The sequence below is a fragment of the Colias croceus genome, chromosome 28 (genome assembly GCF_905220415.1).
Source record: "Colias croceus chromosome 28, ilColCroc2.1".
In the NCBI taxonomy this organism is placed as follows: Eukaryota; Metazoa; Arthropoda; class Insecta; order Lepidoptera; family Pieridae; genus Colias; species Colias croceus.
Window position 1 is genome coordinate 2,065,850 of NC_059564.1, and position 22,142 is coordinate 2,087,991.

Genomic DNA, 22,142 nt, shown 5'->3' on the forward strand with positions numbered 1-22,142 from the left:
AATAAAAAAAAAAACATTTTGCGAAATATCACGTTTTTCTCGCAAAGAGGCGATATATTCACTTTTTTATTATGATTTAAATATGACAACACCGTAGAAGACGGACCATAGATAATGAATGTAAATAGATAATCTAGGTTTAAGTAGATATAAGAAAAATATATCATAGAGTAAGTAATTCAGTTAGAATTGGTAGATCAGGTTATCGTTGGATATCATACCTTTTTTTTATTAATTTTGAGTTCATAATACTTATATTTCATTTATGCAGTTATTGTATTTATTACAATTAAATAATAATGCACTTTTACCATATTTCATCATCTTTTTTTAAGTAAAATAAAATTAATCATTAGTACAAGATTGTCTAAGTACAGAAAGCATCAAGCCATATTCTATCTCACTCTAGCAAACGCGTGATGTGTATGTGGGAATGAGATAGACATAATTTTGTACAGATTAAAAAGCTTGTAGTATTTTAATATAAATGTTAGCTGTCTCACACAAGTACAATATTTTTTTAATATGGTAATGCACAAGTCGTTATAGTGTTACCACCCGTAAATATTTTTTTTCACTTATCATTCTTACTCAGCTTTAAGATATTTTGTACCTGTAAGTATATTATGAAATAAAGCAAGATTTATTTGCATTTCTACTAATTTTAGTTTTAAGCATTATTCCAAATTGATATTTATGTAATTTTAGAATGTAGGAATGATTTATAGATGAAATTGTTTAATTTTGTGATTAAAATTTTCAATGTGAGTCGTTTGTTTTATTAATAAAAATAATTCTTTAAATTTTTTAAATTTGTCATGGCAATATTTGTCTTAATGAGCAGGCGCTGGAGTGATTTTGGTGAAATAGAAGCCCACACAAAACTCTTAGTGAACACAAAACTCTGAATGATTTTTTATAAGGCCTAGTTAACGTGTGCACACTGCAAGTCTTATGCGAGACTGACTATTCTTTTTAACTATGTCTATCTCTTATCTACACTAATATTATAAAGAGGAAAACTTTGTTTGTTTGTTTGATTGTAATGAATAGGCTCATAAACTACTAGACCGATTTTAAAAATTTTTTCACCATTCGAAAGCTACTTTATAGACGAGTAATATAGGCTATATATTATCACGCTAAGACCAACAGGAGCGGAGCCACGCGGGTGAAACCGCGCGGCACAGCTAGTGTTTTATACATAAACTCCCAACAGGATGCAAAACAAATTAACAGAGATTATTACAAAATAAAAACTTTATTAATATTTTTTAACTTTAAACACATAGACTCTAAAACATATAACAGAATGTTCTTACAAACTTAACACATTTTTTATCATAAAACATTTTTAAAATTAAACAGATAGACCTTTTTCATACATACTTTGAACAGGATACAAAACAAGTTATCAGAATATGTACTTATAAACTGACAAATTTTTAACATAACATATTTTAACTTTTATCAAATAAACAAAAGAACTTCCTAGTACTAATTTCTATAAAAAGGAAAGTTGTTCTAAACTAATAGAAGAAACAAAAAATATCTTCTGGGTTTATACAAACAAAAAAATACACTTTCTAGTATTGAAATTAACAATACAATTGTGAAATGATGGAATTTTTAATACTTGTGTATGTACTTACCTTGTGGTAAGTATAAAAGGTTATATATTTAATAGGTGATTACTAATGTTGGAGATATGGCATGGAGTAGTATGCTTACATTATGGATAAGGTGGTCCACTTATAAATAGAAGAATTTAGATATCTGATAATAGGTCCCTGTTGGAATTTGTGTTGTGGGTTATAACTACTTTCTTATGAGCATTCAGTACAGAGGCTAGTCCTCTAGCCTCAGGACTTCCTGCTTTAATTACCACATCTTCTTGATTCAACTCAGAAAGGAGCCAATCGGAACCATTTGTGTTGTGGGTTTTTACCACTTTCTTATGAGCATTCAATATAGAGGCTAGTCCTATAGCCTCAGAAGTTCCTGCTTCAACTACCACATCTTCTTCATTCAACTGAGAAAGGAGCCATTCGGAACCTGAAGAATATTTCTCAACTATGTGATGGTTTTTTTGTGCCCATACAGAGTTATCAATACCATTTCCTTGATCTCCCTGAGCATATTCCAAGCTTCTCTTAAGAAGAGAAGCCAGTACAATGTGATTTTGAGGATTGTATTTTGTTAAATAGGCATCATCAATTACTCTTGCCCATGGAACTGTTGGATCCTCTTTGCCTTTAACTAGATATGTTTTCATATAATTCAATATTGCTCTCCAGGTTTCAGCTGTGCATGTCAAGATAGTTAAATTATACACCTCAAACCATGTTTTACTAAAGAATTCACACACATCAAACAACATTTGTAAAATGCCTAATCCATACCAAGAAGTATGTGTCAAAACTGAAGCATCCAACCTAGATTTAATGAATGCTCCCTGGGTGCAGCTTAATACTACTAATTTCGCAAAAACACATGCTACTCTAGGGTTGTTTTTGTTTAAATAAGATACAGTTTTTATTACTGCTTGTGAACATGGTGAAGAGAACAACTCACCCAAGGTGGGTCCAATAAGTGCAGTGACATTGGACTTATATTGACGCTTCAGAAATCCTCTTGTCATCTTTGCCTTAGTTTTAGTTGTGGCCCTCAGCATAGTTAAGGCCACAAAGTTAAATAATCTGTACAAATCTAATAATTTTTGAGTTGGAGCATTCTGTGAAGGGGAGTTCCTCAAAACACTGTTGCAATACTTATAAAATTCCATTAAACTTTTAAGACCTTTGTTCATATTGTTATATTCTATGTTAGCAGCATGAGGTTTTATGTCATTGACGTCTATTATATTAATTACTGATACTTCAGTATCTTGTGGTTCTGGAGTGACATCAGGAATTATTTCAACCGCCTGGCTCTTATCAACTGAGAATACAGGTGAGGCAGGTGATTTATCTTGAATATAATCTGAGTTTGTCCATATTAGATCTTCTGAAGTTGTGGCTCCATCCTTAAATATTAAACATTGAACAAATAGGAGGATATCAGTTAAATTATAATGGATGTCAATATTTCCGGTGAAGTAAAAGTTCATAAATTGAATTATCATGGTTCTCTGAGTTGTTGAGTCCTTCAGTTTAATGGGAAATTTGTATGAATTTGCAATTTCCTGGCACTTTTCCTTAGACCATTCAGTTTTGGTGATGTGGGTTGTTGTTTGATCTTTGCTGGAGTTGGGTGTCATTCCGGTAGTTTCTGATAAATCAACATAGTCTTGATAAAGCATGATGATCACTTTTGTCTACTTAGCTACTTTATAGATAGATCCTTGCTAGATCTAGCAATTTTTTGATGTCAGGCAGTTACAATTTTTTGAAACTTGTAGCTAAACTTTTTAGCTACTTTTCCGGCAACTTTTGGTTGTTGGTCAGAACTCAGAGGTCAGACCCCTATAACTATATACATTATACTCTTTGGGTCAGACTCAGAGCTGGGTCAGAGCGATGAAAAAAAAAAGTTGTCGCCCGGGAATTCCCGAAAAATAGACCAGAAGCACAGACTAATAATAATATACTACGTATAATGTACCATCATTTTCCCAGTGTCCACAACCTTCTACATCTTCCTCTTGTTTTTAATTGAAAGAAGTTTACTAGTATACACACGTAAGAAGTGGAACTTCTTTATGACCTTATTTTTCAAAAATAATCCATACTAATACATTACTTACTAATATTATAAATGCGAAAGTAACTCTGTCTGTCTGTTACTGCATGAAATTTGGTATAGAGATATTTTGATACCCGAGAAAGGATATAGGATAGGTTTTATCCCGGAAATCCCACGGGAACGGGAACTATGCGGGTTTTTCTTTGACTGACTGCCGCGGGTGGAAAGCTAGTTTATTAAATATGCAACTTTACAGAAATACGTCGAATCACGCGTGGTAGGGATAAGAAAAAGATGGCGCGTAACGGAAAAATGTCACGCGTACCTAACGAAAAAATGTTACACTAAATTTTTTTCCAGCCCCGATAAAGAAGTTTCACTTCAATAAGTACTTTTTGTGTGTCTTTTTTAAATTGTCTATTATGTAATGAAGAATGTTCACTAATTTTGATTATTAGCACTCCATATTCTCTGTCAAAAATAAAAAATACTAGTGAAAAAATTACTTCGATACGTCAATTAGTTTCCGATTTAGAAGTAAAACAAGTTGTAAACGCCCGGTGACGGTGTGACGTCACACCACAACACACTCAATCTGGCTCACTCAAGTCCGCTAGCGATCGCGCGCCCGTGTCGTCGAAATTATAATTAAATACTTTTAAAAATGTCCAATCCAAATACCAGAAAATCATGTGTTGTTCCTAAATGTAAAAATACAACTAACAATTCGCCGGATAAGTTGTTTTTTATAGTTCCAAAGGACGTTAAGGGGACTAGAAGAGTTAAACGCGAGTTTTATAATGCTTTAAAGTAGGGTTGTAACGGAACTCCGCCTCCGCCTCCGTTACTGCGGAACTTCCGCAAAGAATTTAACCTCCGCCTCCGCATCCGCCTCCGCAAAATTTATGCGGAGTCATATCGGAAGTTCATATACGATCACAAACAACGCGCAAGGAGCGACGCGGCCGCTCGGCTGCGTGTTTTCAAGTGAAATGGTAGAGAGTTTGCTTAAGCCGCGGGAACACGGCCAAGCGGGTGGTGGGAGTGTGAGTGAATGAATAACAGGAATCAACTTGTCAAAGCGTTCGTTCATCAAGGAGGATCCCTTATTGTGGTGGAGATATAACATTAAATATAAAGTTTTTGCTCCCATAGATCCCATTTACTTATCGGCGCCACCAAGTTTAGTGCCAAGCGAACAGTTATTTAGTGCTGCTGGTTTAATTCACGAACCCTTTAGAAACCACTTAGAAGGCGAGAAAGCCGCAAAGCTTTTGTTCGTTAAATATAATTTGCCTCTTGTATCAAAATATCTCCATACCAAATTCCATGCAAATTGGTTCAGTAATCAGAAGTTTAGGCGTGATTAAGTAACAGACAGACTGACAGAGTTACTTTCGCATTTATAATATTAGTATGGATATAAATAAATGTTGCTGACTCTGTTATTCATAAATTTATTTATATTTTCCCAACAAATTTCACCTCCGCCTCCGCCTCCGTTAACCTCCGCATCCGCGGAGGCGAACCTCTTCACCTCCGCATCCGCCTCCGCCTCCGCTAAGTAGGCCTCCGTTACAACCCTACTTTAAAGTATATGATTAACTGCAGTAAAAAATCTCAGACAAATATTAAATGATATTCTTCAGGAGATATACTAGCTAGATAATGTGTTGAAAACACAATACAACTTATTTTACTCGATAGAAAAACACACAAAGGTACCTCTAAAAAATCTTTTGATGCTTAAAAACCATACTAAACTACATGCAATCATTCTGTTTTACGGCAAATAATTCTATAAGCAACATTCTAGAATAATAGTGTTTTATTTTTTTAGTCCAATCAATAGATTTCGTGTAAATCGTAAATTCTTATTACCAAACCAAAAACGTACGCATGTGTGCGTGAACGCATGTGCACCAGGTGTAGGTAGATGGCTAATAAGATTTTTTCTTGTTTTAAGTTGAGAATGATATGGAAAACTATACTAAATATAAGTTGGTCGGGGGAAGAACTAAAACAGAGTATAGTTCCACACAAATTCAAATGTCAACAGGAAATGGAAGATAAACCTCAGAGATCATCAGTGCAAAAACGTAATCGTATAGAATATTTTGAGAAACTATTAAATAAAGATGAAACTTTGGCGGTAGAAAAACCAGAAGAGACATTTGTTGCTAGCTGTGAAGACGAAATAGCAATAGAAGATCCATTATCCCCGTTTTCCAATTACAGCACTAGAGCGCATTATGCGGCATAATGCTTAACGTTGAGTGTTCCAACTACAGCAACGCTTCGCACAATCGAGCACTCTTAAAATTAATGCGCGTGAATTGATGCGTGCAATCGATTTATCATTAATTGTTGGAAAAAAATTTAAAGCTTTCGTTTCATTGTAGTTTTTTCGATATAATCAAAGTTAATTCAAATTGTGTTAAAAAAATAAATATAAGTATGGATGAAGGTAAAAACATTGAAAAAAATGTTAATGAAATAATCAAAATCCAAATTACTTAAAATAACCGTAAATAGTTTTCAACCAATTATTATGTATACCACTTTATTTACACATTAATGAGGTTGTTGCTAACTCTATGAATATTTTTTTTTCAACACTGAACTTAGCGCAACCTGCTGTTGCGTTTCACGTTCCAATTAAGCATCAGCATAATTCGGCATTGTGCGCCACTGAGTCGCATTAAGCTCTGTAATTGGAAAACAGCCTATATAAGTTTTGGAAATAATGATCAGTGTTTAGAAATATAAAAAAAAATTAAGGGAGTGCAAGTAAACCTGAAACCTAAAGGTGTAATAAATCAACCATGACTGTTATTATATTAAACGAATAATAATTACTATTATTGGCCTATTAACGTAAAAATACTGCCGTCCTATTACACCTACTCAGTGCAGCGCTGCCGACTTGATACTAAGCGCGGAGGCGCGGCCCGCGCGACGCGTTGTGACGTGACGTCACAAGCGGTCACGTGACTATTAGCGGGACTCGATATTTTTCGAAACTTTGAACGCGTATAAAATCAAAACTACTTGATATTTTTGACTACGACAAAAACTAGTGTATTTGTATACATACAGGCTTTACTGAGACACACTTTCAAGGGATTTGGCATACCTAGTAACATTCTTCATTATATAATGTCATATAAAATATAAAATGTTGTACCTGTAAGTACCTATATTATGAAATAAAACAAGATTTATTTGCTTTTCTATTAATTTTAGTTTTAAGCGTTATTCCAAATTGATATTTATGTAATTTTAGAATGTAGTGAATGATTTATAGATGAAATTGTTTAATTTTGTGATTAAAATTTTCAATGTGAGTCGTTTGTTTTATTTACTTTTCAGTTTTCACCCATGGTAAATTTATAAATTTAGTTTAATACATAAACTCCCTTTACCAAAACCTTTAAACTGATTTCTTACACAATAGTGCCGTTAACATGGCAAATAAGACAAAATATAAAACTTACTCTCATAGTTATACCGTAGTATATTATTATTAGTCTGTGGTTATACTGTAGAAGCGTCATATTCACGGTCCATCTTGACCTAAGAGCAATTAACCTATAGAGTTCTTATATTATGACAGAACAAAATACATATTTTCTAATCTACTTACTCTTAGTCAATAACAGCATAAGCCAGATTGAGATAGCGATAGAGTATCTGCACTGTCTTCAAACGTAGCGCGCCGGCAGTCAGTTTGTTTTCCAACCAGCTGGTGGGCTCAGTGCGTCAACTGTTTTTAACGAAATATTTAGAAAATATAAAGTGTACAGTGTTTCTTTTTATTTGTCAGTGTGCTAAAATAACTATTGTATGTTTAGCAACCGGCTATCACTAGTCGAATGGGAGTTTTGGATAAAAACAATGTAAAAATATCTTTCCATCGGTAAGTGATTTTCAGCAAATTGATAAATATTTATGTTTTAAACCTATTTGAAGGTTTTATCAAGCGCTTTTTTGTAATTTTATGTTGTAACTGTAACATTTACCCACTTTATGGGGTTGTGGAATATAAAATAATGAAATAATTTTTAAAAAACGTCACAATAATATCACGTTTGGCATTTTGTTTACCACCGTAGTGTTGTAACACATCTAGCGTATATTATCGATTTATGACAAAAAATCTATTTCATATTAACGTTGATTTATTTATTTTGTTTCATAAATCAGATTTATATGTAGTTGTTGTTGCAAATAATAGATGTAAATTTTTTACCGCAGGAAAATAAAACATACCACGTGGTTGTTTTATTTGCACTATGTGTTTTAGTTTTCGTTTGTTGTTTATTAATTTCTCTTTCAGATTATTAATAAATTCATTTTGTTTTAGATTTCCAGAGCTAAATAAAAAATGGGTATAAAACGTGAGACATGAGTTGATTGGACGCCGCCACAATTTGCAATATTGTGTTCACTGCATTTCGAGCCTACTTGTTATCAAGATGGATACTCTAGAAGAATTGTGCAATCTTACGCTTACGTTTTTTTTTATTCCTGTAGATAATAAATACATTTGATTAAAGAGAGTGAATTTTTATTTTGAAATTTTTTACACATAAGTTACCTACTTTAAATGTGTAACTATGTGAAAATTAAACGGTTGATTAAATGACAGTTCTCATAGATGAGAAACTACTATTGAAATACATACTTAATATACATGCGTTTTCAAAGAAAAACCCGCATAGTTCCCATTCCTGTTGGATTTACGGGATCAAAAGTAATTTTTCCAAATTTCATTGTAATCGGTTTAGTAGTATTCGCGTGAAAGAGTAACAAACATCCATCCTCACAAACTTTCGATTTATTAGTAGGATTTTAGGAAAATGTTTTCATTAAGACTGTCCTTTTATTAACTTGTTAAAATGCTGCATGATTCCTTCATGCTGACTGTGCCTTTCTCCTCACTCCTTTAACTTTATCATCATTTCCTTCTTTATTTTAAATTACATTTCAAGTTTTAAAATTTCTTTTATAATGTACTAACTTTCCGCCCGCGTTTTTAAAGAAAATCCTGCACAGTTCCCGTTCACGTGGGATTTCCGGGATAAAACCTAACCTATGTGTGTATGTACAAAATTTCATTGTAATCGGTTCCGCAGTGAAAGAGTAACATCCCTTCTCACACAATTTCGCATTTATTATATACGTAGGATTAAACAAATAATGTATTCAACTGAAATTAATTATAAGTTTTGTTTTTTTATTATTTATTATTTCACGAAACCGTAAATGCAAAATACATTCACGATTTTATCGATTGAAGCACATCCCATCACTATCACCTTCTATATATCTAAATACGTACCTATAGTAAAAATGGTGCCATGACTATGTTGAAACGTAGCTTGTTGTCTATAGCTGTCTCATTCTTTCATACGACGTTTTCTTTAGATAGAGAGAAACAAATATATGTAAATTGTATACGCTCGATACAAGTACTCTATAGGTTAATTGCTCTTAGATCTTGACCGTAGATCTTGACGTACGTCCCGCCAAGGTCACACCTGAGTCATACAATTGGTGCATCATGACAGTCATCATGTCATTCATGTCATCAGTCATGCAAATACACGATGCACGACGCAAAACGACAGTGAATAGTTTGACGTAGGTATGTCAATAATTATTATTACATAATAAGTTGCTGGATGTGCACGACCAATTTTTTCATCCAGCGAGCACCCCCACTAGCGCGAACGTCGTGCAGATGGACAGTGAATAGCGCGGACGTACGTCAGAGCCGTCCAATGACTAGAATCCTTTATCCTATGGACAGGGCATATTGTTCTATTCAAACAACTGATTATACAAATATCATGCATTTCGATACCGAAATAATAAAACTAATACTGTCTCTTTCTAACTAATGAATATTCTGATATGTGAAAAAATATGGCTATACGTCAGTCAGTGCTAATTCTATACCGCTTGACATTTGAAGTTAGCTCAAATACCTACTGTGGCCGGTCGCCATTTTATGTTCTCGTTATTACGATGTACATGCTCTGTCATTGCTCCGTAGTAAACATTGAAAAATATTGAATATTTTTGTGATTGTGACAAACATTTGTGTCTAAAACATATAGAGTGGTCAAGGACAAATAGTGGCATAATGCCAAAGCGCAGTATTGTGGGATGTGGCTCCGGAAAGAATGAAAACCAGAAAAGTTTGTCTTTGCACCGGTATGTATACGTTTTGACTGAAATATTAGTTATTTCTTTGCTGATTTAGTTATTTTCATGTATATTGAATTGAGGAGTATTCACAGACTATGTTCAGTGCAAAATTGTTACCAAATATAGCTTTATTTTGTATATTTTCGTTCTAGTAAAATAATGAATTTGGGTGCTAGTGATGGCTTATAATATCGACATTAGCAAAATGTTCGATGAAGACGTGCGTCTCCCAAGGCTGTGTCATTAATCTTAAGAATAGTTGCTTTGGTGAATACACTTCCAAATTAACAAATTAATTTTGCCAAGAGCAGCAGAAGGAAAAATAAAACACTTAAATTTACCTAATATGAATTTTAACTTAAGTAAGATTAAGATTAGTCGCTTTTATAGTACTTTAAAAATGTATTTATAAATAAGTCAGGTCAGGACTAAAATTATAATAACCTAAAAATTCATTTTTTATAGGTTACCAAGAAGTGAAAATAGAAAAGGAAAATGGTTAGAAGCAATTGAAACTGAAAATATCAAGCCAAATGTAAAGGATATATCATAGTATGTTCCCTACATTTCCCCGAAAGTGCTTTCAATAGAACAATGGATGTGATTAGTCTGCACGATGATGCTATACCAGTATGTTTGCCGCTGCATTCACACAGGGTGAGATTTTTATCTGTAGACACGTGATGTCTTCCAATTTACTTTTGGTCTTTTTATTTAGATTTAGGGCTGTCATTTATATTCTAACGTTTCTCCTATTTTGAAGAGGGCCTGTGAACAAACTGAGATGGTTTTATATGATTTTTTGAGTACAAACTTGGGTGATATTTGGTTGTTGAAATGTTATTGACTGAGGGAAAGTGAAATTTACTTTAAATACATGGGGTGTTTTAATTTATTTTTCTATTCTTTATAAATTTATATTTATAAAGCATTTGAATGCCATAAAATAAAACCAAAAATATAAATTTAAATTCCGCGATTGCAAGCCCTAATGTTAATATTAATTTCAAACCGTCGCGTCAGCATTGCCCTTTTAATTAAAATGTATTGCATGTTAGTTAAAATGTAAAGTGAACAATGTTAGTTAATGTAAACTGTGACATTTCATTTCCAGGTACCGGTTGAGCCTCAAATCCCGAACTCAAAAATGAACAGAGTGAATCCGAGTGCATCACAGGCTGCACGAAATAGTTTAGTTCTATAATTTTCTCTGTTATTAAGTAATTATTGTTTTTTTTTTTCTATTACCTACTCTGCCCTCATAAGCCAAAAAGCGTCATCTCAAAAAAGTGAGACTCGAGAAAATTCATGTTTTAGTTTTTATGATTTCGCGTCAACTTAGTAAAGTAGTTTTAAAATTATTCATTCATAATATTAGATACTCATACCCATATTTCTTATTTATGTGTTTAAAAAACAGGAAAAATAAGTTTTTTTACCTCATTTTTGAGATACCGCTATTGGGCTTCGAATAATATGTTTATTATTATGAGTTACCGCTTTTAGTTATAGTGTGTTCATAGAAATTTTCATACAAATGTTTTTCTATACATTTTTGATAAAAATCCATGTAAAAGAAAATAAAACACGAAAAAAGTGCATTTGGAAATATTTTTAATTAACTTAAGATTAACATAATAAAAAAATTTAAAATTTTGAAAATCGGTATCTATGTCATAAATCAGTCAGAAGTAGGGAGCTCCCTCCAGAAGGCCAGTCTATTGCCTGGTATTATATTTTGAAGGGATTTCAAAATATTGTCCTTCTTGGCTTGTGAAATTCCGTTAAGCATGGTTTTCTTTCTTCTTTCTTAAAATCTTGTTTTCATACTAGCAGTTATATACGCACTATCAAAGGATGTCTAACTACCTCTCGTAGCTTCCACTTGCCCTATATCGCAGATATATGGACGTGGATTTTGGCATCTCCGTGAAACATAAAAAATTGTAATATGCACTGATAATTTCATCCTTTGTCCTCACATATATAATACCTCATGCCACAACACAGGTACGACGGAATTTTGTCGACCTTTACCAGTTGGTATAAAACTCAAACTCAAACATTTATTTATTCAATTAGACTTTTTTTAGAAGCACTCGATCATCGTGCAAAAGAAATCCTTCCCAAAATCAATTATAGTTCGCTATGCATTCAACAGATACCGCCAATATTCTTACAAATTTTAGCCAGCAATAAGAACTTTTCTAAGCGATACCACCGTAAGCGTAAATATACGGCCATTGTGTTTAAAAATAATGATATACCTCTCAGCTCCTCAGTATTATTGTATAAATTTGAGATATGCAATATTTTCTTAGTAGGTTTTAGGTGGTTTCTGGTTGAGATAGCGCCATGTAACTTCACTTAACATGTAGGGAATTTGTTAAGCTATCAGATGCAACAAAAATCAGAAATTTGTATTTTTTTGAGATACCGCTTTTTGGCTTATGAGGGCAGTACTGTATATTGTGTTGTTCATCGTAATAAAAAACTATTATATACCTATATTAGTATTTATTTTGTATCATTATATTACATTCCTCAAAACTGAAATTAGTTCAGCTAAAAGGTAACAAACAGCACATTCAATGACTGGGTGGTACGAAGTTCACCGGGACCGCTAGTAATTTAATAAAACAATCGAATACTAAATTATTCTGTTTTTCCGGAGCATGCGCCATCCCGCATGGCTGTAATACCATAGCAGCAAAATGCATACAACAGATTTTATACCGCATTCCTGTACCACATTTGCTCTTTACTGGCATGCTTCCGTTAATACTACATTCCAATAATATCTGATTTCAAAAACACCAGTCAAACAAAACAAAATATCCAATAAACCAGTTGGTCAATTTAGCAGATAACTTAAATACCAAATTGTAAGTCTACCGTAATCCTTATATCCAAGTCAAAATTGAACTGGATTTATTAAATTATACAGGGTTAGCTATCTTGTCCTGCGAGGTTGCTGGTGTTTTACAAGTAACCCTGTTTAGGTGTTACCGTCACGAGCACTCATCGTCATACTTCATTCTCATTATTTTTCTCCATCGCGCCAAAAGAAGTATAACTTCAAAAAATATGTATATATAAATACTAGCGGTCCGCCCCGGCTTCGCCCGTGGTACATTTTTACGTTTTCTCTCCATAAGAACCATCCTCGTACTTCAAGAAATGTAATAAAAAAAGAATTAACGAAATCGGTTCAGTTGTGCTCGAGTTATGCGCTTACCAACACAATTTGCGATTCATTTTTATATTATAGATTATTTTTATATCGATAAACATATTAATGTTTATCGATATATTCTCGGCACTAAACACCGCCATGTTTTGTTCCATTCAATATGGCGCCGGCCACACTTTTTTTGTAGGTATGTCACTTCCATGTGATTCCTTATTCATTGGAGCCGTCCTGTATCATGCGTGCTCGATCGTGGCTTGCTGTACAGCAGATCAGTGTTGCAACAGAAATTAATGTAAATACTTGGAAACGTGGCCTATTGATATGATTTTTTTGTGATAACTTAGTGAGTACATGAGCAAGCAAGAAACAGTTATTTTATATTTTTATGTACACAGGAAATACCCAATTATCATTACTTTTGGATCAACCTAGTACACATGGACAGTTTATATTCAGAAGTTATTATTTTAAAAGAACTCCAAGGCGAATTGTTGAATAACACAGATTTTATGCAAAAGTCGACTTTAAAAAAAAATGATTAGCTATATACTCTCTGTTCCCGCCACTTCAGCATTTACTGAAAGAGTCTTTTCGGTCATGAATGTGAAGTGGCGGGAAGAGAGAAACCGAGATTCATTAAAAATTAATTAAAAATGATCTCTTGAAATATATAAATTTAGATTTGGAATGTTTGGATTCATATAATTCATTTAAAAATAATGAAAAATTGTTAGGTACTGCAAAAAGTACAAAAAAATACATTTTTAAAAATCCATACTATACTTACGGTTTAAGACATTTAATTCTCAAAAAGATTACATTTGAATCACTTACAGAGAAATAATAATAAAAATTATTAACATGTTTGCTCGCTTATCGTTGTACGTAGTAAGTAGTTTGTTAACACAAATAGAATCACACAATTGAATACAACAAGAAATAACAAAAAAATGGGCGGTAATTTTTATAAACATAATTTCAGACTACCCCAACGACATTCTAAAGATATAAGGCTTGTGTTCTAGGTAAAGATATGCTATTTTCATGAGATATAAAATTAGTTTCATTTTTGTTAACACTTTGTTTTTACTAAATATATAATATGTATTTTAATAGTAAAAGTATAATTTATAGGTTTTATTTAAGTTTATTATTTATATTTATTTATATATTATTTATTTATTTTTTACTATAATATTTAGTTTAAAAGATGTTTCTTTACCAATTTCTTGAAATTAGTTATCGATTTGGTGTCTTTAATATTTTTAGGCAATTGAACTCCTTCGAATAAGATTCTCTTTTTCCCGTAACTTGTCCTGGTACAGGGCAGGGCTATATTGTATACTTAATATTATAAATGCGAAAGTAACTCTGTCTGTCTGTCTGTTACTCAATCACGCCTAAACTACTGAACCAATTTTCATGAAATTTGGTATGGAGATATTTTGATACCCGAGAAAGGACAAAGGCTACTTGTTATCCCGGGAAAATGACGCAATCCCGGGAATCCCACGGGAACGGGAACTATGCCGGTTTTTCTTTGACTGCGCGGGTGAAGCCGCAGGCGGAAACCTAGTATTAAATAAATGATACTCTTTTTTGTAAGTCCGTACTCTTTATTTACCTCCATTGAAATCAGATATAGTTACTCTATTTCTTCTAATAAATGGGATGGACCGTGAATAAGACGCTTTACCCTCTACTGTGGCCTTGAACCACAACAGTGATATCTTTCAGGCAACTATCGCTATAATTATTAGTGTCATTAATTTTTTTTTTTAAATAAATAACTTTATTGTCATAAAAAATAGGTACAGCTTATATATGAATCCATAGGCTCCTGAATTAGTTAAATACTGTGTCTCAGGAGCCAGTGGCTTCTCCCATTAATTTCGAAACAGTACAGTTACCTACGTTATTTAAAAGAAAATTTAAATAACAAATAAAGGTAAGTGGAAAGCGCTTAAATGTTTGTGTGTGTATATGTGTGAGCGTGTGTGTGTGTGTGTGTGTGTGTGTGTGTGTGTTTTCGTGTAAGTTGTGCTTTTATGTGTGGATATGTGAAAAAGAAAAAAAAATGTGTAGTATATCTATATATTTATAATTTAATTTTTTTTTCCTTTCTTATAGCACACCCCGGACACTCCATACAAAATTATAGTTTTGACAGTCACACTGTAGAGACTGCAAATGTGTGTGTAAACTCTTTATGGTTGGCACATTTGTGACTAGCGTAAAAAAAAATTCGCGTTTTTCTGATGAAATACATCCGTAAACAGCACAATATCTAACCATTTTCTACGAAAAACGATAATCACAAATCCAAAATAATAAAATTGCTTTAAGTCAATTTGATTAATGTTGTCAATCTTCGTTGCGTTTCGTCTAAAGACGTCGTTGGTATCGTCCTTGCGGGGAAATGGGTACCATAACATGTCTGATCGTGCGGGGTGAGGTAAGTGTTTAATTTTGGCGGGAGGCGGAGAGTGTCCGTTCTGTAGCGTTTAGCTACTATTATGTATTCTGTGCTTATAGCACGCTTTAAATTATAGATCCCTTAGCACGGTTTCAATTTCGTCGTAATCAAACTTCTCTAGCCACAAGTATACATCTTTTTATTTTATGATTATTCAATTGTTTAACTTTAATTTCCTTATTAACTTTATTGTATAGTAATTATATAAAAGTAAAAGTACAAATTCTGTCTGTGATTGCAATTTAACGATTTAAATTGGAATCACAGACTGACCCTTCCAGTTTATTTAATTAAATTATTTGTGTAAATTTTAATATGTACATGATACATTATCTAGTTAGCGCACATGGCGCACACTGTCAGATTTCGTGTGTCAAATGTCAATGTCAGTGTTGTTTGTGTGTGGTGCGGTGTGTGGTTTATGTGTCATGAAAGGAATCAACTGTTGTGCTTTATTTATAATCTCATTAATATTATTTTAGTATATTTTATTACGTTTACAGTATGGACATTATCAGGAATGTATTATCGTGTCCTGAAAAAGTGTGTAGAATTTGCCTTTGCGATGTTTCAAGTCAAATTTCAATACTAGACCATATAGATGGTGATGATCGTACTATTTACGAAGTTTTATCATTTGTAACTAATTTAAATATATCTGTAGTCAATGAATACCCAAAACAGATTTGTAGTGAGTGTCACAATGCGTTAATTAAGGCAGATGAGCTGAAACAACGATGTATCATCTCAGAAAACTTTTTAAAAGAAACCCTTTCAAATGCAGAAAAAAGGTCCCATTTTAGCACGAAAGTTGAAATCACTATAACAGAATTACCTGAACTCTACCAGTGTGCGGTGTGCTCTAAGAAATACTCTAATATAATCGATTTAGAATACCACGTATTAAACCATAGTTTAGAAAAGAATGATATTGCTAATAATATTGAAATTAAGCCTATAAACATACCAATAACACAAACAGATAATATAATTAATGAAAACAATGAATTATCGGAGATTAGCATAAGTTGTGTGAAAAAAGAAACTGTAAAGAACGAATATTATGATGAATTTGATACTGGTACAGATCACAACAGTGATAATAGTCAAGAAAACATTAACACAAGTTGTAACACTGAAACAGAAAGTAACGAACACTCTAAAGAATGTAAAATAAATGACATAGAAAATGACGAAGTGAAAGGCACAGCTATTAACTTAGTTTGTCCAAAATGTAATCTAAATCTACCGGATTTGGAGACACTAACAACTCATATACAAAATCATAAAGGAAAAACATCAAGCAAAATAAAAACATACAGTCATAAGTGTGATAAATGTATGCGTAAATTCACAAATGAAGCGTCCTTACTCACACATTTAAAAAAGCATGATGAGAATCAACAGAAATTTACTTGCAAGAGTTGTAAACGAGAATTTATGCATCAGGCTCATCTAGACAACCATATATTACTAGTTCATACGAGAGATAGAGGGTTTAGTTGTGATTGTTGCGATAAAAACTTTACAACTTTAGAAGCATTACATGTCCACAAAGAAATACATAAAGTAGAGAAGAAACATCAGTGTAAGATATGTAAAAAGTCGTTTTTAATGTTGTCGTCACTGACGGACCATTTACGGACGCATACAGGTGAAAAGCCGTATTTATGTTCGACGTGCGGACGCAGCTTCTCGCAGAAAACTAATTTGGAACAGCATATACGAAGGCATCTTGGTTTGAAGCCGTTTCCATGTGAAAATTGTGATAAAAGGTATTTTTCAAGAGTTAGAATAAATTTATAAAAAACAAATTACATTTTTAAGAAATTACTTAATGTAATATAAAATATATATGGTATCTAAGCCTAGTTAAAATTTTAATAAGCACATTTTCCAACATCATAGCACATTTTCATTCAACATAACTATCAATTTTTGCCTTTCACAAAATGTTACAAATCAGACCTTGAAATGTTATTGCTTTATTGTGTGTATTCCCCTTCTATAAGTCTTAACTACATATCTTATGATATATATAAGCCCTACGAATGAGTTATACATTAAACACTGAAAGAATTTTTCAAATCAGACCCGTAGTTCCTGAGATTTAAGCAAATAAACTCTTTAACTATCACTAACTTCATGACATATTTCTTATGTACATAAGTTTATTCAAATTTATAAAACCCACTTAAAAATTAACATTACAGGTTCGTTTCAAAAGGTGAGCTAGTAGCGCACACACGCAAACACAGTGGTGCCCATCCCTTCGTGTGCGACGACTGCGGCAACGGTTTCACTACCTCCAGTTCTCTAGTAAAACACAGACGAACACACACAGGGGAACGGCCATTTTCCTGCGACATGTGTTCTATGAAATTTGCTTCATCGGGTACTTTGAAGAATCACAGACGAACACACACGGGTGAAAAGCCGTATCAGTGTTCGTTTTGTGAAAAAGCGTTTGTTCAACGGCAGGATTTGGTGTCGCATGTTCGATGTCACACGGGGGAGAAGCCGTATGTATGTACAAACTGTGGGCAAGCGTTTAGAAAGGCTTCAGCGCTGAAAGTGCATTTGAAAATACATGGAAAAGAGAGGGATTTGCTGCACGGTATTCAGGTTCAAGTTTAGGACAATTGAAACAAGTTTATTTAGTAATTAAATACTTAGTTAAATGGTTTTTAAACACGATTTATTGATGACATCATTTTGATTTTTTAAATGTATAATATCATGTAAATGGAAAAACAGAAATAGTATTGTGAATTTAAAGTAAACAACAAAGTACTTCTTGTAAAATCAAACACAAGAATAGTATTGTTTATTTTAAGTATAAACCACATAGTATTTGATTAACATCAATATAACACATTTAACAATTACTCAGTTGATTTTTACTTGCTATATGTGATAGTAATTATTAAAAAACTTATACTATATTATGTTACAGTCAAAACCCTTAACCAGTCAAAAACCTTATTGACCGGTAAAATTAGTCAATAAGGTTATTGACTAAAGGTGTCGGTCAAAACCCTTATTGACTGATGTTATCTGATAAAATCAGTTAATAAGGTTATTGACCGACACCCTTAGTCAATAACCTTATTGACTAATTTTACCGGTTGAGGGTTTTGACTGTAACATAATATACACTTAATTACAATATTTTCATGTATTACAATTTGCTATGACAAGTATTATAATATAGGCATGATGTGCCAAATGCTATTTATTTTTATAAAGAAATTTTAACTTTTTTAAGTAAAGCAGCTTTTATTACCTTTGCCATGACAGTTTATTAATTTTTTCGTTGTAAGTATTATTTTAAGTATTGAATTTTATACTCGACTGAAGACTCTAGTTAATTTAAATCGAAATAGTAATAAATTATGACATAATATTATTTGTTTGTGTATAATATGTATGTCACACTAAAAAAATAATCATGGAAAGATTCGAATTTTTAAAAATGTCGTATTTTAGTCAGATTTCTTTTGAAAAGTATGTTTAAATTCACTCTGTACCTACCACATAATTGTAATTAGGAAGTACTATTAATTGCTCAGTGATTGACCTAATATTTAGGTTTAAGTCTACTTATAGTTTTAGTTTCTAGTGTGTTTAATCTCTAACTTCGTACCTGAATTTTATATATTTATTGTGTGTGAATGTATCAATTTGTCACGAGATTTAAGACCGATTTCTATATTTCATTATAATTTTCTATATAAAAAAATTTTAAATTTTTCGGCGGTATGAATGTTAAATAATGTATTTGGTCAAATATAGAAATCGATCTTTATTTTGACAAACAATATCTTATTATTTAAATGTATAAAGGTTTTTTGCCATCACATCATTTCCTACCAGAATAATAAATATTATTATTAAAGTATATTTTGTGTTTTATTTCATCTCCCTGTTACATTCAATGATATTCTAAAATTTAAACGTTATACATACACGCAAAGTATAAGTAAAGATAGTGTACCTACGAAATAAAATAAACCGGTAGTGTTCCGTAGTTTTAACAAAAGCCAAGTCGGTTCAGGATTCGCCCGCCAAAATTACCGTGGGGCCTAGACAAAAACCATTTTCTGTAAGCGTTAACGCCAACGGAAAAATCTAATTGTATGGAGTTGACATTTGCTAACCAGAAGTCACGTGATTGCTGCTTAAATGGTAGACAAAGTCAATATTCCTCTTGCGGAAAGGAACGTCGAAGTGAGCGTGACACGCTAACGACAAAAATGTTCATCAAAATGGTAGACATGAGCCACTTTTGACAAACGCCAATGATATTTTGACGTTTCCGCAACACGATAAATTAGCGGGAGATCGGACCCAGACGCTAACGCATTACTTGCTCTGTGGCAAAGAGTATAATGTATATATAGGGCACTCTGTGGCTAACGCTATTAACGAGTAAACGGATATTTTTGTGTGTTTTTAATTAAAATTAAATAGTGAAAATGCATAATATAAGATTATTATGGGCTGCTAATATTGAAACAACATTGCAAAGACGTCAAACAAGAATAAATCGACGTAAAATGGTGCAAATTGTGGAGATGGAGGAATTGGAGTTTATTCATCGTTTTAGGTTAGATAAACAAAGTTTTTGGCGTCTTTGTGATGATCTTCGGTGTTTAACCTCATTGAAAGGTACACAGGAAATTAGTTTAGAAATCAAGGTAAGTTTTATACCTACTTCTAACCTTATTTAAAATATAAAGTTACTTAGGTAGTGTAATTTCTCAATGAAATCATGTTTCAGGTTTTGTGTACTCTTCGTTTTTTGGCTACGGGTTCATATCAACGCATTGTTGGACTAACGCAGCATTTGGTTCAAAGAACAGCTAGTAGGTGTATTCGTCAAGTTGTTGAAGCATTGAGCCATCCGGCCATTATAAATAAATGGATTCTGTTTCCGAGGTCGCAACAACAACGAGCCCAAATAAGACTTGAGTAAGTTATGATAGGACAAAAGTATTTAAGTTTAAAGATATACTAGAATAATTTTAATTAGTAGCATATTCCTGATGTACATTACACTAAACAATATACTTTCTTTAAGGCTAATAGGTACACTCAGAAAATGACTCATGTAGCCTCGTATGCACATTAGGTTCAAAATACTAGTAAAAAAATCTGTCCTCTTATAAACTAAAATATAAAGTATTATATTTTCCAAAACTACAGGTTTCAGAGGCGGTTTAGACTTCTGGGTATAGTTGGATGCATAGACTGTACCCATGTGGCAATAGTCAAGCCATCAGATGATGAACACCTATTTTTTAATCGGAAAGGGTATCATTCATTGAATGTACAAATGGTAAGTTTACATTTGTCTGTGACCCAACTATGTAAATAGCTTCATAATATAGCTCTTACAGAAAAATTCATAAGATAATTACATAGGTATATAATATAATAATTGTTAAATAATATTTTTCCTGTCAACAGGTATGTGACAGTAATTTAAAAATTACTAATGTAAATCCAAAGTTTGGCCGAGCTACCCATGACTCTTTCATATGGGCATCTAGCAGAATGGAAACATTTATGAGAGAATTGCACCAAAATGGAGAACAAGTGTGGTTATTAGGTAGGTTAATAAATAATATTATGGTATATTTTTAGATAACACTTGTTTAAAACATTTTATTCGCGAATAATCATTACATAGTACAAATATTTATTTATGTGTTTTTAGGTGATTCTGGATATCCTCAGCGGCCATGGCTGATGACTCCTATATTAAATGCTATTCCTGGCTCTGTTGAAGATACAATATATACTCAGCGACATGTACAAGCAAGGAATTGTATAGAACGCTGTTTTGGATTGCTCAAGTCACGTTGGAGGTGTTTATTAAGACACAGGACCTTGCATTATCATCCTGTGGTTGCTGGGAAAATTGTACTTGCCTGTTGTGTGTTACACAATATGGCTTTAGAGGCCAATTTACCTCCTCCATCTATTATGGAAGTAGAAGAAGATGATGCTCAACCTGAGAATGCATTTGATAGTGTTGGTGCTGCTAGTAGTCAAAGTGAGCTACTCCAAGGAAGGGCAGTACTGAATAATCTTTTATCCAGACTTTAATTCATGAGTATAATTTTAAGTAGTTGTAATAGTTAAAGTATTACTTAGTGTGTAATGGTCTAGGTGTAAGTGATTTGTGAAAGTAATAATATAACAAAACCTCATTTCCAAGTTGAAGGTATAACATGGTTCCTATTTTCTGTCAAATATGTTTCATTAATATTTAATATTAATATACACTATGCATATTTTATTGTTCAATTAATTTTATATTAGTAAGTAGTAGTTATAATTTTGTTTATGTAGTTTTAATCTTATTCTTTTGTAACATATTTTATACATTAAGGAATGCAACAAGTGAATATGAATAAATATCATATTTAATTACATTAGGCATAGAATACATAGTATAAGGGCTGATTTTTCAATAGCCAGATATCTATACAAAAGCTGTCAAACCGCAACATTTATTCCCCAGGTAAAAATTATCTGACCATTGAGAATGAAGGGCAGAACATA

At 32.6% G+C, this 22,142-nt stretch overlaps 2 protein-coding genes and 1 long non-coding RNA gene across 3 annotated transcripts; all 3 read left to right on the forward strand.

Moving 5' to 3' along the window:
- The first annotated feature begins 9,846 nt into the window (after positions 1-9,846).
- On the forward strand, positions 9,847-11,147 carry LOC123704226. Its single transcript, XR_006753099.1, has 3 exons — positions 9,847-9,906; positions 10,366-10,557; positions 11,015-11,147. It is a non-coding gene; the product is annotated as an uncharacterized LOC123704226 (long non-coding RNA).
- A 4,837-nt stretch (positions 11,148-15,984) lies between these two features.
- Positions 15,985-19,470, forward strand: LOC123704189 (gastrula zinc finger protein XlCGF57.1-like). The gene is made up of 2 exons (XM_045652499.1): positions 15,985-17,344; positions 17,783-19,470. The coding sequence occupies exons 1-2, from the start codon at positions 16,074-16,076 to the stop codon at positions 18,204-18,206; spliced, it is 1,695 nt and encodes a 564-aa protein (XP_045508455.1). The 5' UTR covers positions 15,985-16,073; the 3' UTR covers positions 18,207-19,470.
- A 512-nt stretch (positions 19,471-19,982) lies between these two features.
- On the forward strand, positions 19,983-22,142 carry LOC123703938 (putative nuclease HARBI1). The gene is made up of 5 exons (XM_045652149.1): positions 19,983-20,269; positions 20,353-20,543; positions 20,778-20,910; positions 21,042-21,183; positions 21,292-22,142. The coding sequence occupies exons 1-5, from the start codon at positions 20,048-20,050 to the stop codon at positions 21,681-21,683; spliced, it is 1,080 nt and encodes a 359-aa protein (XP_045508105.1). The 5' UTR covers positions 19,983-20,047; the 3' UTR covers positions 21,684-22,142.